Genomic DNA, 26700 nt, shown 5'->3' with positions numbered 1-26700 from the left:
AGCACTTTCACCATGTCACCTGCTCATCTCCACTTTGCAGCTGGGACAACCTGTTCCATTTATGAATTAACTTAAACCTCCCAGATTTTTGTTGTTGTTGTTTAATTAAAGCTTAGGTTGTTCAGAGCTAACCTCAGGTTGTTTTGAAGGTATAAGGGAGCCTCTGGGGGAGACGCTTGACCCTGGACAATCTGTTGTCATTTCTTTTATTTATTTATTTATTTATTTGGCTGCGCAGGGTCTCAGTTGTGGCATGTGGGATCTAGTTCCCTGACCCAGGGATTGAACCCGGGCCCCCTGCATTGGGAGCACAGAGTCTTAGCCACTGGACCACCAGGGAAATCCCTCTTTTTTTAAAAAATAAATTTATTTATTTATATATTTATTTTTGGCTCCGTTGGCTCTCCGTTGCTGTGCGTGGGCTTTCTTTAGTTGCGGCGAGCGGGGGCTACTCTTGGTTGCAGTGCACGGGCTTCTCATTGCGGTGGCTTCTCTTGTTGCGGAGCACGGGCTCTAGGCGCACGGGCTTCAGTAGTTGTGGCATGCGGGCTCAGTAGTTGTGGCTCGCGGGCTCTAGAGTGCAGGCTCAGTAGTTGTGGCGCACGGGCTTAGTTGCTCCGCGGCATGTGGGATCTTCCCGAACCAGGGCTTGAACCCGTGTCCCCTGCACTGGCAGGCAGATTCTTAACCACTGCGCCACCAGGGAAGTCCCGCTGTTATCATTTAAGTCACGGTGTCTGTCTATGAGATGAGAGAAAGCGACTACCCCCTTCTCCCTGCCCGCATTGTCTCTTGGTTGTATGATGAAAAGTACCTTGGAGATCCAAACCTGATTTTTGAATCTGTCTACTGCGGCCTCTGCAGTAGAAGCATTTTTTTGAGGACTTGCTCCATGCCAGGTGGGGGGATCAGCCTTGATCCGTGCTGCGTGGGGTGTGGGTGCAGTTGAGTGGGGGGAGAGAGCCAGATACACAGGTGACTTGGCTGAAGTAAAAATCCTGCTGGAAGCAGCCAGGGCTGTGCAGGATTTTGAGCAGGATTTTGGTGTTTTATCCACAGGAAACTGCCTGTGATTCCAGGTAACAGGTGAGCCAGGCTGATGGCTGAGGCGGCCTGAGCGGGGCTCCAGAATCTCTGAGTTGGGAAGAATCGGGTGGTCCAATGCCCAAATGTTGTGTGATGCAGATGTCTGTACCAAAGGTGGAGATAGCCTGCCTGACACTTCCTCCTGGGGCTTGGGCCTTCTAATGGGCTCTGGACATCAGCGCATGCATGCTGTGTGGGCAGGCTCCCTTCAACAGGGGCAGCACACCCCTGGCCTTTGGTCAAGTCACGTGGACACGACTCGGGTCTGAGTGGCGGAGGGGTGCTGTGAGTGGAGGGGCCTTCCCCGTGCTGCTTGTCTTTGGACCCTGCCTAGGCTGAGCGTTTTATTTGATTTTATTTTTTCAATTTATTTTACTGTATTGTTTTTTCCCATGGCCGTGGATGGCTTGCGGAATCTTAGTTCCCCGACTGGGGATTGAACCCGTGCCCTCAGCAGTGAGAGTGCGAAGTCCTAACCACTGGACTGCCAGGGAAGTCCCCAAGGCTGAGCATTTTAGAGCTGTTTATTCTTGGGCCCTCGCCCCCTTTTAGGTGGCCTGGGGAATTTTCTCTCTGGAGTGCTGTGGGACAAAAGGAGTGTTTCACATTCACCATTTCCTTTTATCGTCAAAATAATCCTTTAAGGTAGGTATCATTAAACTGCTCTCTTTGTCCTGGTGAAGAAGCACAGGGTTAGAGGTGAAGTAACATGCCCCAGTCCCATGGCCAGTAAGTGGCAGAATCTGTCTGGGCTCTTAGCAGGGGTGAAGCCCTCACACCTGTCCTCGGGTGCGTGTGGCCTGGCCACCATAGGTGTGCTCAGCTGCCTGGCACGAGGTGGGCTGAGGAAGGGCCCAAGTCGAGGTGTGAGGGGTTGTGAGGGGCACAGAGAAGGGAGCCACCTTGGCCGACCAGCGGGGTTCGTGCAGGCGTGGCCTTTGAGAGGGGGTTAGGGTGGGCAGGACTTGCCTGGAGGAGCGGGGAGGCTTGAAGCCTGGCTGTGGGAGTTGAGGCTGGAGCGGTGTTTGGGGCTCTGAGTGCCCGGCTGGGACTTTGGTGTTCACTTGGCCTGGCCTTCAGCAGCTCGGCGGGTGTTTGACTCGTGGACCGGCCAGCACTGGAGAGGCCGTTAGCACGAGGGATGCTGCTCACGTGCCGTGTGCCAGCCCCGCTGGACCTGCAGCAGCACCTCCTATGGAGGCAGGTTCTGTTAAAAGCCCATTTTGCAGATGAGGAAACGAAGCTTCAGAGGGGAAAGTGACTCACCCAAGGTCACGTAGCTGGGAGGTAGCAGAACTGGGGTTCCTGGGGTTCCAGCCGAGGCATGTCAGGTGCCAGTAGCCGTCCTGTAGAGAGTTCTGGAATGAGCCAGAGGAGTACGGGGGAGACTGCCTTCCTGTGAGCCTCGCCTCTGCGCTGAACACCTACACGTGCCAGGCACCTGACACCACCCTGTGAATCGGGAAGAGGACCTTGCACGCTCGGCCCAGCCCTCTGTCTTGCTCGGTGCAGTGTAGCTGGGCGTAGTGGTGGGCGGGGGATGTTCATGGGAGGTGTGGCTGGAAGGGAAGAACGGGGGCCTAAGCATGCCACCGTTTGGAGCTTCTGGGTCCTCATCTGTAAAATGGAGACAACAAAGCCTGTAGGGTCATGGAAATTGTCTGAGAAGTGACACGCACAGCCTCATGCCGCCCCGTGAGGACTGCAGGAGATGCGGTAGGAACAGACCCAGCACAAGCCCTGGCACGGCATTGACCCTCTATGCTGTTGTTGTTATAAAGGACACAAACATCTGGCCCAGTGCCCGCATGTGGAATTAGGGTTGGATTCAAGCTCTGAAGTTCAGACTGCTTTGCAGTGGCTGGTGCCAGTTTTTCTGGGTTCCCCTGGGGCCCCGGGCCCTCCGTCCCCAAGGCAGGCAGAGCCGGTTCTGGGGCAGTGCAGCAAGGAGGAAGTGTGGCCGTTTAGAGTGGCAGTGGTGTCTCTTTCGGTTCCTGCGCCTATTTTTAAGGCCTGTGGGTTCTGGCCTCTATCCGTTTCTGGGGCTGGAGCAGCCCAGGCAGCTGCCGGAGTGGTCCTCTCCCAAGGCAGGGACTCTGCATCCTTCCAGAGAACGCTGAGGACGCTGGACCTCGCACTCTAAGGAGACTGAGGGTCATGGCTGCAGGGATTCTTGGCAAAGCGAGAGGGCCATCAGCTGTGTTGGCATCCTCGCCCCCTCCCCTGGCCTGGGCGCCAGTGCCCACTCTGCCGCTGCCCTGAGGCCTTGCACAAGCCGCGCCCCCTCCTTGCAGCGCTGGCTCCTTATTTACATCTGCCTCCTTCACTGGGCTGGGCGGGCTCAGGAATACCAGCCGAGCCATGAGGCCACTGCAGAGAAGCCCCGAGCGGGACGCTTGTTAAAAAAACGGCATCAAAATCCCCAGACAAGTTTTTTCCAATTAAAAAATGTTACATGGGCTTCCCTGGTGGCGCAGTGGTTGAGAGTCCGCCTGCCGATGCGGGGGACATGGGTTCGTGCCCCGGTCTGGGAAGATCCCACATGCCGTGGAGCGGCTGGGCCCGTGAGCCATGGCCGCTGAGCCTGTGCGTCCGGAGCCTGTGCTCCGCAACGGGAGAGGCCACGACAGTGAGAGCCCCGCGTACCGCAAAAAAAAAAAAAAAAATGTTACATGTACAATATAGACACTGGAAAATATAAAGAATGGAAAAGAATTACTCATAGTTCCAATCACGCAGTCACACTGTTAACATCTTGCTTTCCAATCTTTTTAAAGCCCCTTTAAAGAAGACTTGATATCCTGCGCGTAAAGCTTCTTAACCATATGCTTTCTCACTTAAAATTCCTAAAGCGCTTCCGTGGTGTTCAAACTCCAAGCATTATTTAGATGATACAGGACAGCTGAGTGGGTGTGCCGCAATTTACTTAATCGGTTTTGTCTTGTGGGAAACTTAGCTTGGATCCAGTTTTTCACTCTTATAAATAGCTTGCAACAGGCCTCTTCATTTGTGCGAAGCTTTCTGCATTTGGATGACTTCTTTCGGCTGCCAACCTGGGAGGCCGTTTCTTAGAGGCTGCTTGTCTGACCCCCAAGGCAGGACTAGGACCATAGGTGGATGTGGCGGGTGGCAGACAGATGTTTACCAAGCTCATGGAGAACTTTCTGTTGTTTATTTATTTATTTTGATTTTTGGCTGTATCGGGTGTTAGTTGCGACATGTGGGATCCTCTGCTGCAGCGCATGGGCTTCTCTCTAGTTGTGGCGTGTGGGCTCAGTAGTTGCGGTGCCCGGACTCTGTAGTCGCGGCACGTGGCCTCAGTAGTTGTGGCGCGTGAGCTTAGTTGCCCCACGGCCTGTGGGATCTTAGTTGCCTGACAGGGGATCGAACCTGCATCCCCTGCATTGGAAGGTGGATTCTTAACGACTAGACTCTCATGGAAGTGCCATGGAAAACTTTCTGAATCATTGGCATTGGTACAAACAGGAAGAAAGGTGAGTGGCGGGTGACGGCTTCCTGGCACCCGGGTGTGCCAGCTGCTGAGAGAGGATCCAGCCTCAGGTGGGGCTTGGGGCCGGCTGCCCGCTGGTCGGTGATTCTCCAGGCCCGTCTCCTCCCTGGGATTGCAGGCTTGCCTGCTGAGCAGGGGAGGCAGGTGTCCTTTGTCCTGCAGCTGGGGACGGGGAAGCCTGGGAACTGAGTGGCCCAGGCTGCTCCTCGCCTCCAAGACCCTCTCACTTCCAGCTCTGCGCGGCCCCTGCCCGCCCAGCCTCGGGGACAACAGACGGTGGCCCCCGCATCCGCACGGGTGCCAGGCTGCCTGTGGGTGCAGTGCAGGCCTTGGTCCTGGCTCTTACCCTCCGGGGGCTAGTGTGGGCGGGGAGACAGTGCTGGGTGTGATCGGCAGCCCTCCAGTGTGTCCTCTTGCTGCTGCTGCGCGGCTTTGGGACAGGGGTTCTTCCGAGAGCGGACGTGATGTCCCTCTGCCTGACGTCGCGCCCTCCTGGCGTCGGGGCTGATCTGGCAGCTTGCTCCCTACCTCCTGGTTTTGGCTTGGGCAGCAGAACATCCTCAGGGTCACAGCCGTCCTGGGGGAGCCGAGATGGACAAGAAAGATCCAGAATTCAACCAGGCTGTCGCTGTTGCTGTGCCGACAGGTAGGTGAAGCTCAGAGAGGGCCCTGGCAGACTGAGCACCAGAACCAGAATGCCCGATGGGCCCTCCCGCCTGTTGTCTCGGTTCAGGTAAAGAGATCGAGGCCCACTGGGGGCAGGGCAGGGTGTCCTTACTTTCCGTGTGCAGTGACCGGGCTGGGGTGTGGAGGGAGAGAAGCACTAGGAGGCCCCTCAGGGCCCAGCTGGCTGCAGCAGGAACTGAGAGGTTGTTGGTGAACCTGCAGACGAGGGGTCAGGGCGTCTGGGGGCCGAGGTAGGGGCTGCCCAGCTGGGGGAGGACCCTCTGCATGGTCCAGGCCGTGCAGGATGAGCATCAGCTCACTTGGGAGGGACCACCTTTTTAATATTCACTTATTTATTTGGCTGCGCCGGGCCGCAGTTGCGGCATGTGGGATCTTTTTAAGTTGTGGCATGCGGGCTTCTTAGTTGCGGCACGTGGGATCTGGTTCCCTGACCATGGATCGAACCCGGGTCCCCTGCATAGGGAGCGTGGAGTCTTAACCACTGGACCACCAGGGAAGTCCCTAAAAAGGGAGTCTTTGTCTGATGGGAAACAAAACAAATACCCTGTTAGCCTGAGTCTTTTAAAGCAGCAGTCCCCAACCTTTTTGGCACCAGGGACTGGTTTCGTGGAAGACAGTTTTTCCATGGACCGGAGTGTGGGGGTGGGATGGTTTGGGGATGATTCAAGCACATTACATTTATTGTGCACTTTATTTCTATTATTATTACATTGTAATATATAATGAAATCATGATACAACTCACCATAATGCAGAATCAGTGGGAGCCCTGAGCTTGTCTTCACTTGCCACTCACTGACAGGGTTTTGATATGAGTCTGCAAGCAACTGATTTATTACGGTCTCTGTGCAGTCAGACCTCCCTGCTAATGATAAGCCGTATTTGCAGCCACTCCCTGGCACTAGCATCACTGCCTCAGCTCCCCCTCAGATCACCAAGCATTAGATTCTCATAAGGAGTGCACAACCTAGATCCCTCGCATGCACAGTTCCACAGTAGGGCTCGCGCTCCTACGAGAAGCTCATGCCGCCGCTGATCTGACAGGAGGCGGAGCTCAGGCAGTAATGCTAGCGATGGGGAGCGACTGTAAATACAGGTGGCGCTTCGCTGGCTCACCCGCCGCTCACCTCCTGCTGTGCGGCCCGGACTGGTAGCAGTCCGTGGCCCGGGGGTTGGGACCCCTGTTTTAAAGGATATGTTCTTTGCCTCCCTTGAACGACCAGTGGATATGTGAGAAATGTCTCTTGGCAAAGTGAAAAGGAGAGGGGCTTAATTTTTAGTCCTGTAGTTGGAGGTGCTGTCGCTGTTTATCTTTAGTGTAAAAACCCTTTGGTCTGGGACGTGCTTTGAATCGTGACTGTTTACACTTGGGACAACACTTAGGACAGAACAAATGAGAAAAGCAGAGTACAAACTACTCTTTACGAGGAGCGTGTACTACCAAGATCATCAGGAAAGAGCCCGACTTTTACAAAGGGCTCTGCCGCGTCCTCACTGGTGCTTACAGCTGCTGAGTGGAATCATGGGCGGGTTTTGTCCCTGTTTACAGAGGGGGATTGAGGCTCAGAGTGACGGGGACCTCGAGTGAGGCGGGCCTGGGCTTCTGCCTTCTCGTTCTTTCTGGAACGTTGCTCACGGGCACCATTGCAGCCGCACCGCCACCCAAGACCCTCGTGCCAGTTGATTGCTCACCTTTTCTGCGATCTCCACCCCTCTCTCAGTGTACATTTTTAGGTAACCGTAGTCACTGTTGCCTCTCTCGTGCAGGCCATAGCGACTGAGCACCCGGGGATGCAGAGCTGGACTGGGCTTGGCCCTGCTTCCCGGGGCTGAGAGCTTTCCCGGGAGATGGTAGGGGCAGGTGGGTAGAGGGTAACCGATCATGCCGCCCCCTGATCATGCCGCCCCCTGATCCCGCCCACACCCATCACGGACCAGCCCAGACACTCCCTGGACCAGCCCCCACTGCTGACTGCCCTCGGACACCCGTCTCCCCAGAGTGTGTCGCCTCCAGCTCAGCTTGACCGAGACTGGGCAAGGGTCAGCCCTTCTTCACCTGCCGCTCCAGCTGTGGCCGAGTTCTGTCTGCCCTGAGCCATCCCTCATCCCCACCTGGGTCACCTGTGGGCTGGTGACACCAGCCCCCGCGCCTGGCCCTCCGTCCCACCACGGCTGCCGCTCCCGACTGTGTCATACTCTGCCTCTTACACCCCTAGAAACCTCTGAGGCCTACAAGTCAGAGTTCAAGATCCTTTCTGACCTGGCCCTGCTGACAGCTAAGCCCCAGCCGTGCGAGTCCTCTCGGGGGCTCCTCCACACTTTGCCACTCTGTCGCCCCATCTGTCAGGGGAGCCTCACCTCTCAGTTCTCGGCTCAAGGGCCCGTCTGGCCCTTTCCTGACCCCTTGAGAGGATCAGCTGGGCCCCCCGCCTTTGTTCTTGACGGCACCTGTACTGATTTCTGCCATCGGTCCTGTGACGCTGCATAGCCTCCTGTGTGTGACTTCCTTTCCCTCACCCCCTGGGGTCCCCTGCAGGGTCATTGGCACTGGCTCTGCATCCCTTGTGCCAGCTCAGGGTGGGACTGATGGTGGAGCAAGGCCCAGGGAAGGGGCTGTGAGGGGAGTGTGGGTGATGAATCGATGGGTTGGTATCTGTTGAGTGAAGAGGGTGGTCATTTCTTGGGGAGGTAGCCCTTGATTGGAGCCGTCCTCACGGGGGCTCCTGCTGGGCAGAGACAGAGCAGGGAAGAAGGCAGAGGAGGCTCAGAAGTTAATTTTCCCTGAATGCTGTGTCACTTTGGGGAAGTCACTGCAGCTCTCTGGGCCTCCGTTCTCCTGGTAGAGTAGGACTGATTACTGCCCTGCGTCCACCTCGGGCAGAGGTCAGCCTCCAGACCTGGAGCATCAGAGAGTGTCACGGAGGCTGCCCGTGACAGGTGACGGCCCTGGGTCAAGTCCAGGGGGCCTGTGGGAGTCTCTGTGGGCAGAGCCCTTCCCCCTTCCAGCTCTCAGTTTCCTCTTAGGTAAAATGGGGAGAGGAAGGTTGACGTGGACCACTGTTTGCAGCCCGTGGTTCTGGGATGTGTGGTCAGCAGTACACAGGCATTACTGCCTAAACCCGAGCCACTTGACAAAAGCAGGGCCAGTTACACTGCGCCTCAGGGAGGTCAGTGCCGCTCTGTGCTCTGATTCAGGGACAGCGGAAATGAAATAGGAAGAAGCAGAAGTAGGAAGAATTGCATACGCCACCCTGCAGCCCAGAGATGGAAATAAGAACCCGGTCGTCCCACCACCCAGAGCTACACCGTCACACTCGGGGCTGTAGCTTTCATGCCCGCTGAGCCCCCCAGCTTTGTCTGCAGGTCCATCCTACCGATCCACAGCACCTGGTGGCTGGTGCTGCCTCGGGTGGTCCCCAAGACTGCGCCCCCTGCCAGGAGGCGGGGGCCTAGCGTTCCAGCTTCCTCCGGCCCCCGGGGAGGAGGGAGCTGCCCACCCCTGTGGGGCTCATCAGCTCTTGCTCAGCTCCTGGGAGCCCTCGTCCCGCCCCCGCTCCGTGTGGCAAACCCCAAGGAGTCGACTTAGGCTGGAGCTGCTGAGCCGCGCAGGGAGCGGGGATGGCGTCATCTCAGGCGGGGCACGTGTCTGGGAGCCTCCCTGCGAGTCCGGCTGCCGCCCCGTTACTGCAGGCCCAGCACTGGGTCGTTCCCGTAGCAGCCTGTGGTGAAGGGGGGTGTCACCCCTGCCGGCAGACGAAGAAGATGAGACTGAGAGAGGGGAAGGCCCTTGTTCAGCGTCCCAGGTAGTCAGCCTGGGTTCTGGGCCCAGCTCTCCTGGACTCGAGGCTGTGGCCTGTCCCTCTCACGCTTGGACATCCACCTCTCCAGGGAGAGGCATTTGGCGCCTTTTTTTCCGTGTGGCTTCGCCCCGGTCTAGTGTATGAAGAAGAACCCCACCCCATGGTTGTCACAGAGAAGGAAGTCTTAGAAGAAGCGAGAATAAAGGAGGGAAATGAAAGAGGAGACAGGCTCGGGAGTGGGCGTTCCTGGCGAAGAAGCTGCAGCTGGAATTGCGCAAGGGAACCAAGACCCCAGGAGCGAGGAGAGATGAGACAAGCGGCCCCTGGGGGAGGGCTGGGGGCGTGTTTGGAGGGACTACGCTAGGTGACGCTGAAGGCAGAACACCTGAGGGGCAGGTGTCCTTTGGGTCTGCCCAGGGGCCGGGGGTGGGGGGACTTGAATCCTAGCTTCACGCAGTGTGTCATCAGCTTTGCATCCTGGCACGCTGGAAGCGCTTGGTAAACGTCAGCCTGGAGCCCGAAGCCTGCAGGAGTAGGTGCTGGGGCACAGCGGTGAGCAAGACAGTCCCTTCTGCCTGGACTCACTGGGTGGGTTGGTCCAGCTGAGCCTGCTCCGTGGGCCAGGATGGGTGCACCAACACGGCCTGGGGTTGCTGGGTTTCAGCATGTGCTCTGGCACAGTGGTGGGAGCAGGTGGGCTGTGAGCCTCTTGCGGTGCTGGCCAGGCTTCTGGGCTTCTGTCACGCGCCTCGTGCTGCGTGGCGCGGTGGGGCGGGGGCAGGAGGAGGTGGAACAGGGACCAGGGCAGTGATCAGGGCGGTGACCAGGTGATCGCAGCCCAGGAAGGTGGGGAGGGTGGGCGTTAGGCGGGAGCCGCGGTGGCTGGGTGGCGGCTCCTGTCGGGGCTGGGGCACCTTGTGTGGGTGTCCACCGAAGATCCCTCAGGAGAACGGCACCTCGTCTTGGAGGCCCGTTTATGTGTCAGAGCAAAGCAGTGAGTCAGGAGTTTGAATAAGGCCACGTCGGTGACGAGCTCCTAGGAGACGGGAATTTGAATGTGGAGCTCCTGTTTTGGCCTGATGACTGCTTAGGTGAGCTTGAAGCCCCCTGGGAAGAGGTGGTGGGGAGCGAAGTGGCCGCAGGGCTGCGGGTTTGCAGGCACTGCTGTTCTGGAGAACGCAGAGGATTGCTTTGGCGAACTGTGGGCCGTGGGGACTGAAGCCCCACCCTTGAAAGTGACCTTGAGATCGGGGTCAGGGTTTGTTTCTCACTGCACCTGGGGCCTCAGGTGATGCCCGGCACGGAGCAGGCTCAGAGTGGGTGCTGAACCTGACTTGGATTCCAGTGCCAGCTCCCATCGTGATCTTGCTGGGTAAGCAGGACCGAGGGCCTCCTGGGGGTGACCTGAGGGCCGCAGGAGCACTTTAAGGGTTTCGCAACGTCGCGCATATTGTGAGAAGGGACAGTGGCTTTGGGTTTCAGAGCTGCCGTGGTGCTCTCTGAGTAAACTGGAAAACTGGAGTGCAGTCATGCGGTTGTTTGTTCAACATTCACTGACTCCCCGCCGTGGGCCCTGCCCTATGGTGGGCACCTGGTCACCCTGCCAGTGAGGTGCCTTGTCATGGTGGGAAGGGACACACTAGTGTGTTCGTGTGGCAGACTTAGAAGGCAGCTCTGGGCTGTGGTCTGGCTCTGCCACATGCCAGCAGTGCGACATCAGATAAGGGAATCAAACCTTGAGCCTCGATTTCCTCGTCAGTTAAATGAAGGTAGTAACATTATCTCACAGGGTCTTTGTGAAGATCAAATGAGGTAAAGTGGCTCAGGTGGGTCAGAGGAGGTGCGTGGGGCGGGTGGTGGGAACAGGCCCCAGGGACATGATGGCCAAGCTGACTCGCACAGGCTGGGTTGGGACGGGCCTAGGGCCCCGTGGTTCGGTCCAGGAAGACTCCATGGTGAGGTGAGGGGTGGGGTGGCCTGAGGACACGCAGGGTGTTTGGTCAGGTGCGGAGGGAGGGGCTGCAGCATGGGGGACCACAGCGCAGACTGGAGGGGCTGTCTGTAGGGCCTGGCTCATCTGGGGAAGGAGGCTCGACTTTTTCCTGGAGAAGAAGGGGGCCAGGCAGGTGATGGGCTCTCCTGACCCGGCCGCCTTGCCGTCCTTGAGACCCCGTGCTTCCCTTAGGCTGGAGCGGAGGACCAGTCTGGCCTGTGGGATTGCTCACGTGGGGACCCGTCTGACCAGTACTTCTCCATCCAAGTGCCTCATCAGGGCAGCCCTGGGCCTCCCTGGGCAGCTTCTTTGTCTTTTGTGCCCTGAGGGAGGGTCTCCAGCCCACGAGGGGCACTGAGAGGCACGAGTTGATGAAAGGCCTATTGAGGGGCCACAGAAGCCTATTCATGCTGCCCTGGCTGCCGGGGGGCGGAAGCGGCCAAGGGCTGCCTTGGACTCTCCCCAAAGAGGCCAGTTGACGCCCCCCCCCCAGCCTTTGGGAGGGGCCAGGCTGAGCTGAGGCGGCTCCCAGGAGGTCCCTCTCGGGACCCTTGGCCCAGGTGGCCCTTGGACGGGCTGGGCATCGGGCATCTACAGGCCGTGGGTCATACCTCTGCCCCGTCCTTCTCCCCACAGCAGAGACACTCTGTCTCAAACCCTTCAGGGGTCCCCGGTCCTCTGAGGATAAACGCAAAGCCCCCAACCCAGCCAGGAGGCCCTGTGCGGTCGCATCCTTTCCAGCTCGGGCTCCCACGTGGCATCCTGGCTCTGGACCCTTTCCCATCTCGGCCTCACCAGGAGGACCTTGGATGCTCTTCCCACCCCCCCAGCAGGAAACTCCCCTCCTCAGGGCACGCTCCTGACGCCCCAACGAGGCGCGGCGCCTGTCGTGCAGGCTCAGGGAACACAGCCTGCCCTCCCGACCCTCCCGAGGCAGCGTCCTGCTTGTCTTTATGAGTTGCTGATAAAAATCTTCCTCCCGCTCAGCGCCAGGTGGGCAGGGTCCGTGCTGGATTCTGGTCCCCGTCCCACCCAGCACTGAGCACCCAGCCTTGAATGGTGGCACTCGGTAAATGCTTGCTTCAGCATAAGCAAGGTGTGGATGGCTGGGTTCAAGTACCAGCTGCAGCCGAGGTGAGGATGGTAGGTGGTTAGCACAGTGCCTGGCACACGGTGAGTCCTTGGTGCTGTTTAGATGCACAGCGGGTTATTGATACACTACAGAATGTTTGAAAAACAGGAAATAGTTGTAATTCCCCCACTCTCGACACTAACCACTGTGGGCGTTTGGGTTCAACTTCCTTTCAGTCTTTCTTCTTAGGCATTTTTTAAAAAAAGCAATTTCCTTCCTTCAAGCGTTATGTACAATTTTTGTGGCCTGCTCTTTGTTTTTTGCTGTTCTTTTTTCTTTAGCTTTCTATCATAGGCATTTTCCCAAGTAACTGCATTGTGATTAAAAATGTTTGTTACTCTTGGAATAGGTAAACATGGTCAGGGCACAAAATTCAAATGTCTGAGAAGAGTCATAGAGAAAAGGCCAAGACGCCTTTCTCCTCCCTGGCCTCTCTCCAGAGGCCGTGATAACACTGGCAATGATGTGAATAACACTTGCTGACCCTGGGCCCCTGCTCAGTGGCAGCCTGGTTGGGCTTCCAGGGTATCAACTAATTAAAAACTCCAAACAGCCCCGACGGTTGGGTTCCATTATCCCAGTGCCCCAGCCTCTCACCCCACAAGCACTTGGGTCATTATGAACGATTCACTTTTATATAAAACCTCTAATATTGTTAGCCCCTCATATTTCCCCTCGCTTCATTTACCCTAGAGATCTTTCCTTAGCGGTACAGATAGAGCTGCTTCAATTCGTGTTTGAAAGCTACACGGTATCCCATTCTGTGAATGCTCTCTCATTTATTCAGTTAACTTTCCTGTTGATGGGACCATTCCAGTACTTTGTAAGCAGTGCTGTAGGCATTACAGAATTTTACACCAGCGGGTGGAAGACTGTAGGAAAAACCCCTCAGGGGAGGAGCTGCTGGGTCAAAGGGAGAAGCAGTTGTGGTTTTGTTGCCCAGCTCTCTCGTTACAGATTTCATCAGTTTATTATCCTGCTGCCTGATACGAAGTCCCCATTTCTCCACACCCTCTTCAGCGCGGAATGTTGTCAGGTGTTTTGATTTTTTTCACATCTGATAGGTGAAAAATAGAATTTTTCAGTTTTCATTTACGTGTCTCTAACTGTGTGAAGCTGAGCATACTTTCCTGTCTAGAAGACGTTTACATCTCCCTTTGCCTTTCCGTCCTGTTTCATTTTATTGTGCAGTGTATGAAACTTACTTGTTGAGAAAATTAACCCTCATTTAAGAGATCCAGTGATTTTTCCAGTGTGGTGGTGTTTGTTTTTGCCTTTGTTTCTGTTGTATGGGGGTTTTTTCCTATGGAAATTTTTTATGTTGTTTGATTTATCTATCATTCTTTTCGTTTTTCTTTTATTTATTTTTTGTCTTTTTTTTTTAATATCGTTCTTTTCTTTGATAGCCTTTGTGTTCTACTTAGAAAGGCTTTCCGCTTCCCGAGAGAATAAAAAAATTCACTCAAGGTTTATTTGATTTTCTTATGATTTTACTTTTGGCATCAGAAGTTTTTCTTTTTTGGAATTGGTTTTGACGTGACCAGGGGCCCAACCTTATTCTTTTTCCCCAGCTGGCCAGTTGTTCCAAGACCAACTGTTGAAGAACTGTCTTCGCCCTACTGATTGGAAGGATGAATATTTATATAAACTGAATTACCATGTATTTTCATTCTGCTTTTGTACTTTCTATTCTGTTCTATTGATCTAATTGTGTACCAGTACCACCTTGCTCTCATTAATCATTCGGTTCATTTCATTTATTCACTTAGTTAGCCAATATTTATTGTTTCCTATAGGCCAAATACTATTCTAGGAGCTAAGTGTACAGCAGTGAACAAAATAATCAAAGAGGGAAGATGCTCTGTTAAAAGAGATATGTTCTCGTAAGGCAGGTGCTGGCACACGATGGCCCCAGGCCACCTCCAGCCTGCTGCCTCTTTTGGTAAATAAACTTTTATTGGGACATAGCCATGCCCATTTCTTTATGTATCGCTGTGGATGATTTTGTAGTTGAGACAGGACCGTGTGGTCTGCAGAGCCTAAACTATTTTCTATCTGGACCTTAACAGAAAAAGTTTGCTGGTTCCTGTACTCAGGAAAGACTGAGAGCAAAGAAGATAGGTAAAAAATATATGATGCTATAGAGTGATAGGTGCTATGGAGAAAAATAAAGCAGGAAGTGGGGTAGGGACTGTTGGGGTGGATTTACAATTTTAAGCAGGGTGGTTTGGGGAGGCCTCCCTGAGAAGGTAGGTGTTTGAGAAAGGAGCCAAGGGGAGGTGAGGACGTCAGCCTCATGGAGGATTGAGAGCAGGGGTGTGGCAAGAGCTGATTCAAGCATGGGGACCAGTTAGGGAGCTGGGCAGGAATAGAGGCAGGAGATGGTGGTGCTTGGCCCCGGTGCCAGAGTGGTTTGTGAGAAGTGGTTGGCTTCCAGGTACATTTAAAGGTAGAATCAGTGAAACAATGCAGAGATGAAGTCAGAGAGTTCTGCAGGAAAGCAAAAACCAAAACCGAAAATCAATGGTAGAATTTAACAGATCTGTAAATTAACATATCTGTCCAAGTAAGAGAGGACTGAAAACTTTCCGCTGGAGACAGCTTCTGGTGAGACAGTAGCTAGAGGTGATGTGGGATTAAGGGAGGGTTTTTGGTCTGTTTCCTTAAAGTTGGGTGACTCTTGAGTTCTTTCTTAGGGTTAGAAGTGAAGAAACTAATCCATGGTAGCTTAGACAATAAGAAATTTATTAAAATAACCAACAAAGGGGCTTCCCTGTCCAGTGGTTAAGAATCCTCCTTCCAGTACAGGGGACACGGGTTCGATCCCTGGTCGGGTAACTAAGATCCCACAAGCCGTGGGGCAGCTAAGCCCGCACGCCGCAACTACTGAGCCCACGTGCCTCAACTACTAAGCCCACGCGCCTCAACTAGAGCCCCTGTGCTGTAAACTACAGAGCCCACGCGCTCTGGAACTCGCGCGCCACAACTACAGAGCCCACGCGCCCTGGAGCCTGCATGCCACAACTAGAGAAGAGAAAACCCGCACGCCACAACTAGTGAGAAGCCCATGCACCACAATGAAGAGCCGGCGTGCCGCAACGAAAGATCCCGCGTGACTCAACGAAGATCCTGCGTGCTTCAACTAAGACCCAACGTAGCCAAAACTAAATAAGATAAATAATTTAAAAATTTTTTTAAGTTTTAAAAATTTAAAAAAATAAAATAACCAACAAGGACCTACTATATAGCACAGGGAACTATACTCGGTATTTGTAATAACCTATAGGAAAAGAATCTGAAAAAGAATATATACACATATATATGTACATGTATATATTACGGAATCACTTTGCTGTACACCTGAAACTATACTTCAATAAAAAAATTTGTAAAATCAACTATACTTCAATAAAAAAAATTTTAAAAAGTAAACAAAATTTTTGGCTAACAATCTGTAGAAGAGTTGAAAACTAAAGCCTCCAGAAGACTAGGAATGCCCAATACTAAGGACTTGAGTGGCCCCACTGTCTCCATCTCCTATCTCCACTCTCTCTGGCCCTTTTCCAGCCTTCAAGTCGACCTCGTCCACGTGGCAGGATAGGCAGCCAACAGTCTGTGGGTTTTTTGTTTGCAACGCGGAAGGGTTGTGTAGTTTGTGTTGATGGTGACATGAGGATTTAGCTTTCTAGTATGTTTTAATATCTGATAAGAATCATGATCCCACATCACTCTGAATTTTCCTGGCTGTTCTTATTTTAAAACATTCTCTTGGCATTTTCTATTGGGTCATGTTAAATTAATAGATCAAATTAGTTAGAATTGCTCCCTCTATTATTTGAATATTCTATTATTATTATGCTTGCCATGGTGATCTGTGCTCAGTGATCTTTGACGTCACTACCGTAAAAAGATTGACTTGCTGAAGACTCAGGCGCATATGTCTACATCTGGGACCTTGGAAAGAATATGAGTGGCAGGGTTTGAGCCCCAGATGCTATCGAGCCACTGGATTCCCAAGCTTCAGTTGCCTTATTTATTTATTTATTTATTTTTTTGCGGTATGCGGGCCTGTCACTGTTGTGGCCTCTCCCGTTGCGGAGCACAGGCTCCGGACGCGCAGGCTCAGCGTCCATGGCTCACGGGCCCAGCCGCTCAGCGGCATGTGGGATCTTCCCGGACCGGGGCACGAACCCGTGTCCCCTGCATCGGCAGGCGGACTCTCCACCACTGCGCCACCAGGGAAGCCCTGCCTTATTTTTAAACCAAAGACTGAGGTTTTAAACTAAACTGAGGTTATCCCCACCTCATCAAGTTGCCATGAAGAGGTAACAGGTGAAAGGGCTTTATAAACTGTAGAGTGCAGGGCAAACGTGGGCCGTCATCACTGTCAGTGCTGTTGAGCTTTTGGCACGATTACATCCCCCATTCAGTGTCATGCAGAATGAGGTAGAGAATCTGTGGCTGGGTGGTTGTAGAGCACGGAGCTGGGCCTGGGAGGCGCGGGTTCTTCTCCTCACACAGCTGCGTGCCTTCTTCCGTGCGTCCCCAGACTCACTAGTCTATAAAGGGCTCTCCCAGTTCTGAAGTTCAAAGCCGGTAGCTTGTGAAAGCAGGTCACTCACTGCAGGCAGGGGAGGTGGCTGGATCCCCGTAGTCCCATTTCGAGCTGGAAGATACCAGTTTTTCTGATACAGCCCATCCTCATTATTCACGGATTCTGTATTACAGATTTACCTACTCAACAGAAATTTATCCATAACCCCCCGAAGTCGTCAGTACCTTTGGTGCTTTTGTGGTTAATCACAGACGTGTGCAGAGTGGTGGGAAACTCTGAGTCACCCGAGGTAGGTGCACGGTCCCAGCTGAGGTTGAGCAAGGTGACACCACGCCTCCTTGTTTCAACTCATCATTTTTGTGGTCTATATAGTGCCATGTATTTGCATTTTTGTACTTTTTGGTGGTGATTTTGCTGTTTAAAGTGGCCTCAAGCGTAAAGCTGAAGTGCTGTATAGTCTCAAGCAAGAGAAGGCTGTGATGGGCCTTATGGAGAATATACATGTTAGATAAGCTTCGTTCAGGCACGAGTTACAGTGCTGATGTCCTGGAGTTCAATGTTAATAACCCAACTATATATTAAATAAGGTGTCTTTAAACAGAAACACGTAAAACAAGGTTATACATATTGATCGGTGGACGAAATTGCAACCAGAGACTTGCAAGAACTCAACTCTGTATTTCCCTAGGAGCAGTCGTTCGGTATTTGCTAATTCACTGTCTGTGGCTACTTTATAGAACATAACTACCATGGATTATGAGAACAGATTGTAAGGACCACAGCCCAGCAGGGAGCGGCCTGGGGGCATGGAGCTGTCCGTGGTGCTGCCCCAGTGAGTGACTCAGCATCTGGGGCTGCATCTCTCCCATAAGTCTGTCATCCACTGGATTCAAGGGTCCGGAAACTTGCTGCCCCTGTGGCCAGATGGCAGGGAGACAGGGACGGAGAGAGTCATGGAGATTAGGGAGCTCTCTGTTGGACTGGCGGCTCTCAGGGTTTATGACCCAGGGGATTTCTTGCTGGACAGGTCTTGGGAAAAGCTGGTACTGATTTCACAGGCCACACAAGGGTCCAATTACCCATCATGTGTCTGTTCACACAGTTACTGCACCACGTAGTTTAGGGACACTGGCAGGTTTGGGATCCATGACCTCATCTGAGTGAGCCACACTGCCGACAGAGACACACGAAGCAGCAGTGCAGAGGGTCCCCCCGAATGTACATGTGGACAGAACTTTACGGCTTACAAAGGACTTTCGTATTGGCCTCTCCCCCCGCCCCCCGTCCTCACTGTTGGTTCTGGGAGGGTGGCAGGTTAGACCCCTCTGACAGATGGAGTTCCTGGGATCCAGAGGGGTGCAGTGGCCACCTGGTTGGGGGGCAGGAGAGTCAGGGCCTGAACTCAGATATGTTTGGCTGTAGATCCACACGCTGCACTGTGCTTCCTCGAGTCTGAACTCTCTCTGTGACCTTGACCCTTCCTAGCTTTTGGACTTGGACTGTCTCCTATCCCACCCTCCTCTCCTCCCTCTGAAGATGGGGAGTCCCTTCTCTGTCCCCCTCCTCTCACTTTAATGAGCCTTATGACATTCATCAAAAGTCGTACATTCATGGGAAAAAGTGGTATCATCTTACTATTAAAAATATTAAAAGTAGGGCTTCCCTGGTGGCGCAGTGGTTGAGAGTCCGCCTGCCGATGCAGGGGACACGGGTTCGTGCCCCGGTCCGGGAAGATCCCACATGCCGCGGAGTGGCTAGGCCCGTGAGCTGTGGCCGCTGAGCCTGCGCGTCCGGAGCCTGTGCTCCGCAACGGTAGAGGCCACAACAGTGAGAGGCCCGCGTACCGCAAAAAAAAAAAAACCCACAACATATTAAAAGTAAAAACAAAGAAAAAAGAAAACATATTTCCTGTGAGGTAGAGCAGCTCCCGCCTTTTGGGCGTGTGACGTATGTAGTTGTGGTCAGTGTGTGTACAGCCTGAGCTTCCGCTCTTTCACCAAACGTATTACACGCATTTCCGTGTACCTACTTGTCTTCATAAGCATCCTTTTAAAAGACTGACGGAGATTAGGTTTACTACATACAGCATAATTTACCTAGATTAAATGTCAATAATTACAGAATATTACTTTCTTTTTCTCCTTCCTTATTATTATGATTATCGTTGTTATATTATTTGCTCTCATTGATACAGAGAGAATGTCTTTCTGCAAAAGGCATTTATTTACTTTACTCCTATTTTTTCTTTTCCATAAGATAGATTCACAGAAGCAGGAAAATGCTCACTTGCTTTTCACAAAGGATAGAGTGATTTTTGTTCTCTAGCCATATAGGAGAGCTCCCAGTTCAATGTACTCTTCCCAGCTTTGGCTGTCGTAACTTTTTATCAACTTTATTGGAGTATAATTTATGTAAAATAAACTGTGTCCGTGTAAAGTAAGTAATTGGGTGAGTTTTGATGGTTGTGAAAGCACCACCAGAAACAACGTTTTGGGGCAACTACCAGTCTGCTTTCTGTCACTGTAGTTGTACCTTTTCTGAAGCGTCATGTGAACGTGGCCTTTCAGGTGTAGCTCTTTCTATGCCTGACGTTCAGCTCAGCATGATGATTTTGAGATTTATCCGTAGTGCAGTGCGGATCAGTAGTTTGTTCTTATTGCCAGGAACATTGAGTGGCTACGTCATGTTTCACGTGTACCTCCTCCTGGTTTCCAGTTTGGGTTTACTAGGGACAAAGTGTCTGTGAACACTTGTATACCAGTGTCTGTGCCAGACACATGCTTCATTTCTCTTGGGCAAGTACCTGGGAATGGCTGAATCACTGGTAAATATGTGTTTAACTTTGTCGAATCTGCCAGTTTTCCTAAGTGGTATTTTTTTTTTCTTTTTGCACTCTTTTTTCTTAAATTATTTATTCATTTATTTATTGGTTTTGGCTGCGTTGTGTCTTCGTTGCTGCGTGCAGGCTTTCTCTCGTAGCAGCGAGCGGGGGCTACTCTTCCTTGTGGTGTGTGGGCTTCTCATTGCGGTGGCTTCTCTTGTTGCAGAGCGCGGGCTCTAGGCATGCAGGCTTCAATAGTTGTGGCACACGGGCTTCAGTAGTTGTGGCACGTGATCTCAGTAGTTGTGGCTCTCGGGCTCTAGAGCACAGGCTCAGTAGTTGTGGCACATGGGCTTAGTTGCTCCGCGGCATGTGGGATCTTCCCGGACCAGGGCTTGAACCCTTATCTCCTGCATTGGCAGGCAGGTTCTTAACCACTGCACCACCAGGGAAGTCCTAAGTGGTATTTTTAAAATACCAAATTTGCCTTCTTAAAAATGACAACTTGGGGAATTCCCTGGTGGTCCAGGGGTTAAGACTTCATGCTTCCAGTGCCGAAGTCCCAGATTCGATCCCTGGTTGGGGAACAAAGATCCTGCAGGCTGCGGGCCGTGGCCAAAAAAAAAAAAACAAAGGACAACTTGTTCTTTCAATGTGAATTTTTAAAAACTAGTGAGATTTATATTTTCCCACATTTTTGTTAAGTGGTTATGTTTCCTTTTTGGCAGTTACCTGTTTTGGTGTTTTACCCATTTATCTATTGGGCTCTTATGCATTTTCTTTCATAACTTGCTATGATGTGAATTCCTTATTTTTTTAATTTTTTTGGTTTGTTTGTTTATTTATTTATTTAGGCTGCATTGGGTCTTCGTTGCTACGCGGGCTTTTCTCTAGCTGCAGCGAGCGGGGGCTACTCTTCGTTGCGGTCCGCGGGCTTCTCATTGCAGTGGCTTCTCTTGTTGCGGAGCAGGGGCTCTAGGCACGCGGGCTTCAGTAGTTGTGGCACACGGGCTTCAGTAGGTGTGAGACGCGGGCTCAGTAGTTGTGGCTCGCAGGCTCTAGAGCACAGGCTCAGTAGTTGTGGCGCGTGGGATTAGCTGCTCCGCGGCATGTGGGATCTTCCCAGACCAGGGCTCAAACCCGTGTCCCCTGCATTGGCAGGTGGATTCTTAACCACTGTGCCACCAGGGAAGCCCCATGAATTCTTTATTACATGGACATTAGTTATTTATTGTGAATTTCCCTCCCCTGGTTTTCATGTTCCTTTTGATTTCAGCCATGCTTCTCTTGGGCATGAGGGGAAGTTTGAGTGCTCGGGGCCGGGGGCAGCTCTTGACCTTTGCGATTTCTCTTCTGGCTTTAAACTGGGCGTCCTGGGTGTGTCTGTTCTGCCAGCGTCTCTGGGTGTGGTGCCCACGGCTGGTCCTGGCGATGGTTCTAGCAGGCGTCTCCCCACCTCATGGGTGAGAGAGGCAGGTGCGTGGGGTTTCCCTGAGAGAGTAGAGTTTCTTCCTACTCAATGACAATGAGTTTGTCATTGGTACTGAAGTAGTTACGCTAATGATAACATCCGTGTGGTGTCCACAGCTGACAGCGAACGTCTAGCCCCCCTGTTCCTTTTGGAGCGTGTTGGTGCTGGGTCTCCCAACCTGCACCTGCCGGGCGCACAGGGGCTGCAGGTGCTCAGAAAGGCGGGGTCGGGGTGGGCCCTGTCTGGACGCCCAGGGGTCTTCTTAGCACACGTGACAGGCCCACCTGCCTGTGGAGCCATTGCTTTGAGCCTGCCTGTGGAGCCTGGGCGAGCTAAGTGAGGGGGCTGCAGCCCTTGTGTCGTGTGGTGTTTGGGGCATCTTCGGAAGATCTTTCTAAGTCAGGGCCCTTGCGACTGAAATAAAGTGGCAAGTCCATGCCCTGTGTCCTGCGTGGGACACCCAGGCCTCAGGTGGACAGTGGCTGGGCCACGTCCCTGCTGTGGTCACCTGGACAAGTCACCCACCTCACTGAACCTGCTTCCTGTTAACTTGGGAGAACCCATTTATTCACACAGCATTTATCGAGCGCCTGCTATGTGCCTGGCTCTGCTCTGGGCACTGAAATCTGATGGTCATCCACACAAGTCCCTCCTCCTGAGCTGCTTTCATGCAGTGGGGGACAGACAGCAAACCGATATGAAACACCAGTGGTGATGATGGCAGTAAAACAAGGTGCTGTGACAGGGAAGCCCCTCGGGCCACACTGAATGTGGTGTCCAGAGAGGCTCTCTGAAGAGGTGAGAGTCGTCTAAGCTGCAGCTGGAATGACAGGAAGGAGACGCCTGTGCAAAGGCACCGGGGCAGAGAATCGGAGGGGGAGGAGGCCAGCAGGGCTGGTGAGCAGCACGAGGAGGGGCTGTCTTGGAGAGCTTTCTCAGAACTTTGGGTTTTATTCCGAATTCCCTGGGAAGGGTCTAAGGGGGGCAGGGAACGATCTTTAAATAAAGATCCTGTGGCTGTGGTGTGGAGGGCAGACTGTCGGATGGGGGTGGAAGGGGCAACCAGTGCATTCTAGGGGTGATGGCACCAGCCCGGGTGGGGAGCTGGCAGTGAGGGGGACTTTCTGATGGCCACGTGGGCTGGAAGCGTACGGGGGGTGGGCTGGTCCCCTCTGAGAGGTTGTTTGGGAGTGACCCGTCGGGGTGGGGGGGCCGGCAGCCGGCCCGGGGTGACCTTCGGGCTGGGCGCCAGCAGCCCCTGTGTGAGCTGAGCCTTTGTGTTAGGAGGAAGTACTGGCAGGCAGTCTGCTTCAGACTCTTGGGACCTGCAGACTCCCTCACTAACCGGGCCGGATGAGCTGTGAAGAAAGTGATTTTTCAGCATTTAAAGCAGGGACATGGGACCCCTTGTGTGGCCCCCACTGGGCCAGGCCTGGTGGCCTGGTGGAATCCTAGAGAATACAGTGGCATGTACTTTGTGCCACCTCCAGCACTCCACTCCTGCATGCAAACCCTGCATCCTCCCCCAACCCCAGAACCCCTCCCTCATCGCGCTCCCGGGGTTGCCAGCTGCCTGCTAAGCGCTTTGCATTCATTATCTGGGTCCAGCATTTTCCAAGAATGTCAGCGCGGGGGTCTGACAGGTCTGAGGACTTGGCGGGTTCTAACTCTGTGATCTTGGCCTCCTTTTTAACCTCTTGAGGGTCAGCTGCGTCTGTGAAACGGGGCAGTAGACATAACAGAATGCAGGCAGAGTTTAGTGAGATGATCTGCGTAGCTCTACCTGGTGCTCACTCAACATGGCAAATGTGTAACAAATCGTAACCATCTGGGTGCCCGAGGTACCACGAGGCTCCTTCTGCCTGCAGAATAAACAGAGAGTGCCGCCCGAGGGGGGCAGCGCTTGACCCTGAGTGACGCTGATGGTGAACTTGTACTTCACTGTGGCAGGTGGTGGGGACTGGAGACCTGACCCACTGCTTGTCACTTCTGTACCCCCCGCGGGGCCAGGAAGCAGTCGGCGTGGGCAGTCTTTGAGCATTTCGCCTGATGGGCCTTCTGCTGGGCTTTGGGCTGAGGGAGCTGCGAGTAAACAGAGTCACGGGAGAGTTCCTGTTTTGTTCGGAATAACACGGCCCCTTTGCTTAGTTTTGTAGGGATCTGTAGGGGCGTGAACTGGGTGTTGCCTGTCGAAAAGGTGTGGCAGGAACGCCCGGGCGGTGATGCAGAATGATGCGGACAGCGGCGACATTCCACCTGCTGCCTGCCAGCTTGCGGATGCGGCCGTCAGTCCTGTGGCCTCTTCCAGCCTTTGCCGCCAAGGCTGATGGGTGGCCTTTGTCTTAATCAGGCTCGCTGACCTGGACGCCTCACTGATGAGGACCCTTCTGTTTCCCTCGCATGGGAGCCAGGCAGGGCGTGGGAGTGGGCGGGCTGCAGACTGCCCGTGGCAGCCCTGCAGAGGGCAGAGGGCAGGAGCTGGTGTGGAGCCTGGGTCTCTGGTCATGGTGATGTAAGCAAAGGCTGGGGTTTTCTGCCTGCGGCTCAGTCTTCCAGAGCCTGATGGCCGACTCCCCGGAGGAGGGGGCATGGGCTGCAAGTCAGGGGGCCTGGCCAGTCCCTGTACCGCCTGTGAGGACAAGGGAGAGCCCCGCATCAGCGGCCCCCAGGTTCCCGCCTCCAGGGTTGGGTTAGGTCAGGTCCTTCCAGGACCCAAGTGCGAGGGCTCAGTCACGGTGGTAAAGTAGTTTCTGGAGAAGAGAAAGAAACCAGGAGCAATTTAATATCTTGGGTTTCTAAGAAACAGCTCTGCAGCACATCTTGGAATTTTGTCGGATCTGTGTAGACACCCGCCTTTGTGGGTCCCCCTCTGTGCCAGGCGCGGGCTCTCCACGCCCATGGTCTCAGTCTGTGTTCACCCCCAGAAACCTGGGGTCAGAGAGGCTGCGATGCTTGCCCGCTGTCACGTGGCAAGTGCAGAGCTGGAGTGGAAACTCAGTCCTTCCTACCAGAGCCTGTGGGCTTTTTCTCCTTGTGTGGGAAAGAGTACCGTAAAGATTTATCATAAAGGAATCCTGTTTGTAATAAAAAGAAGTCAGTCAGTCTGGCATGCCGAGAGGCTCCGTGGCACCAGGGTGAGGGTAGGGTGGACATCCTCCCTGCTTCCTGCCTGCCGCTCAGCGTGGTTAGCAAAGGGGCAGCTGTTCCTTTAAGTCGGATTCTCCGTGGGAGCTGCGGCAGCCTGGGGTGGGGATGGGGGGAGGGAGGTGCCTGCCTGACAGATCTCCCATCCTAAGCCCTTCCGGCTCCCAGCCAGACAGCCTGCCCATGACGTTCCCTCTGATTCCGTCTTTCCTTCCGCACCGAAGCTACTGATTCATCCACAGGCTGGAGTCCACTGTGCCATGGGGGGGGGGGGGGTCTCGTGGCCTTGAGCCTCTTTGGGTGCCCCATGGTGGGGTGTGAGGGAAAAGGGGGCTCTGAACATCACACAGTCCTGGCTGCTTTCTGACCAGAAACATAGGTCGGGGGCGGGGTGGGGGACAGGGCCCGGGCCCGGCCAAGGTCACGGGGCTGGGGCCAGGTTGACCCATCCTTCCTCACTCCTCTCTGGCCTCCCTGTGCAGGGTGCTTCAAGGATGACCGCATCGTCTTCTGGACTTGGATGTTCTCTACCTACTTCATGGAGAAGTGGGCCCCGCGGCAGGACGACATGCTCTTCTACGTGCGCCGGAAGCTGGCGTACATGGGCAGCGAGGGCGCCGTCGACGGGCGGAAGGTGGGTGGCCCCTCAGGGCCCAGCCAAGCCTCCCTGGAGGTCTGCTCTTCGTGTGAGAGAGGGGCTTCCCTGCAGTCCTTGTGCGAGTCGAGAGGGGAACATGGTGTTCATTTAGCACCTGCCAGGCTTCAGGAACTGTGCGGGGATGGCCACACACGTGTCTGATGGCGGGATGCGCTGGGCTTGTGTAGATAGACATCATTATTAATCTTCACCACGACCCTGGAAAGCAGCGATTATCATCAGTGTAGTACCTTGGAGGAAACACGGACAGAGGCTGGGTGATTTGGCCAGCATCTCATAATTAGTAAATAAATGGGGGAGCAAAGATTTTGGCCCCAGCAGCTGGGGTCCTCCCTGGCCGCGGGCAGTTGAGCCAGCTTGGGGACGATGCTGGTGCCTACCAGGCCCTGAGCGCTCACCACGCACCCGACACGGTGCTGAGCTCTCTGCCTCCCGATCTCGTTGTGTCTTCCCAGCGACTCAGCAGGGCAGGGGTTATTATCCCCACTTTACAGAAGAGGAAGCCGAGGGCTCACAGGTGGAATGAGTCACCTCAGGTGTTTCATCAGCTAAGTTTAGACTTTGCATGTTTTTCAGAAGCTTTATTTAGTATTTTGTAAAATGTTTAAGCAACCTGTATGCCAAACATGGAAACACGTTGCTTCCCTTTAAATACACGGAAACGGGAGGGCCGTGGAGGCAGGTCTTTGCAGCGTGCCCACCGCAGGGCCTGCAGCCCCGGGCCGGGGCTTGTTACCTGGGGCTTGTGCCTCCCCTGCCGTGTGCCTGCTCTTTGAGCCTGACGCGTGATGGGTTTTCTGCAGATGGACAGGCCTGGTGCCCGCTGCAAAGGAGGCATGGTGGCTTGCAATGCCGGCGGCCGTATGGCTGGTCTGGCCGGGCTGCGTGTCATGCAGGAAGGCCCAGGGGTGGGCCAGGGTCCTCTGGTGTCCATCTGGTGTCTGCAGCAGCTGGCTGTGTGGCCGCGTTGTCACTGGGGCCGGTGGGCACTGGGACCCTGAAGTGCATCGCGTGGCGCCAACACAGTGTGGCAACTGTAGTGACCAGAACTTGGGTTTTATCCCCAGAGCCCTGGGAAACCACTGAGCCTGACAAACCAACGAAGGGGACGTGGTCAGAGTTCCATGTGGCAGGCTCTCGGGCATAGGTGGGGGAAGGGTTGGGGGGGCGTCAGAGTAGAAGTGAGGAGCTGCCGTGCTGCGCCAAGCCGGGCGGAGGGAGGGGTGTCAGGGTGGGGTCAACTCCGAGGAAGGCCCAGGAAGTGGGCTTAACTAGCAGGGCTTCAGGTGACTGAATGTGGGGCGGAGGGAAGACTTGGCCTGGCAGCCAGGTCTCTGGCTTGGGCCTGGGGTGAATCTGGAGGGGACACAGGAGGAGGGCAGGTGTTGGACGGGTTGAGTCGCAGGTGCCCGTGGGACATCCAGATGGCGGTGTCTTCCAGGCAGTGGGTTTCCTGTGTGAAACTGAGCAGAGAGGTCAGGGAGGAGCTACAGATTTGGGACCATGGGCACCAGGATGGCATGGGAAGAGGAGGGAGCCTCGGGGGAGTAACAAAGAGGCCTAGGACAGAGCCCTGAGCCAGCCTGATGTGGGAGGGACCAGCTGGAGACCTTGAGCAACTGGCTGGAGAGGTGGAGGGCTCCAGAAGTGGGCAGGCGTGGGGATGCAGGACGAGTGGGGGACGGGCCATTGGATCTGGTGACCAGAGGCTGTGGCACAGGCCTCGCCTGCACGGCCTTGGTGCTGGGTGGGACCCGAGCCACACTCAGTGTGGGCAGGGGGAGCCCTGGGAGGGATGGAGGGGTGGAATTTGGGGGCAGGTATGGGTGGAGAGGTCCTGAGC

At 54.2% G+C, this 26700-nt stretch overlaps 1 protein-coding gene across 8 annotated transcripts in view; it reads left to right on the top strand.

Moving 5' to 3' along the window:
- Window positions 1-26700, top strand: part of KIAA0930 (KIAA0930 ortholog) — a 44644-nt gene that overhangs the window by 2826 nt on the left and 15118 nt on the right. For all 8 annotated transcript variants that reach the window (XR_002647845.3, XR_002647848.3, XR_002647846.3 and 5 more), the window contains exon 2: window positions 24682-24833. Coding sequence is in view for 1 of the 8 variants with exons in the window: in XM_022597077.3 (XP_022452785.2) it covers window positions 24682-24833 (152 nt within the window). In the remaining 7 variants the exon portion in view is untranslated. The remainder of the gene's footprint in view (window positions 1-24681; window positions 24834-26700) is intronic.

The sequence above is a fragment of the Delphinapterus leucas genome, chromosome 11, assembly GCF_059928025.1.
Source record: "Delphinapterus leucas isolate spDelLeu-1000000601 "Yukka" chromosome 11, BTC_Dleu_Yukka2, whole genome shotgun sequence".
Classification (NCBI taxonomy): domain Eukaryota; kingdom Metazoa; phylum Chordata; class Mammalia; order Artiodactyla; family Monodontidae; genus Delphinapterus; species Delphinapterus leucas.
This window is presented reverse-complemented; position numbering and strand designations above follow the sequence as displayed.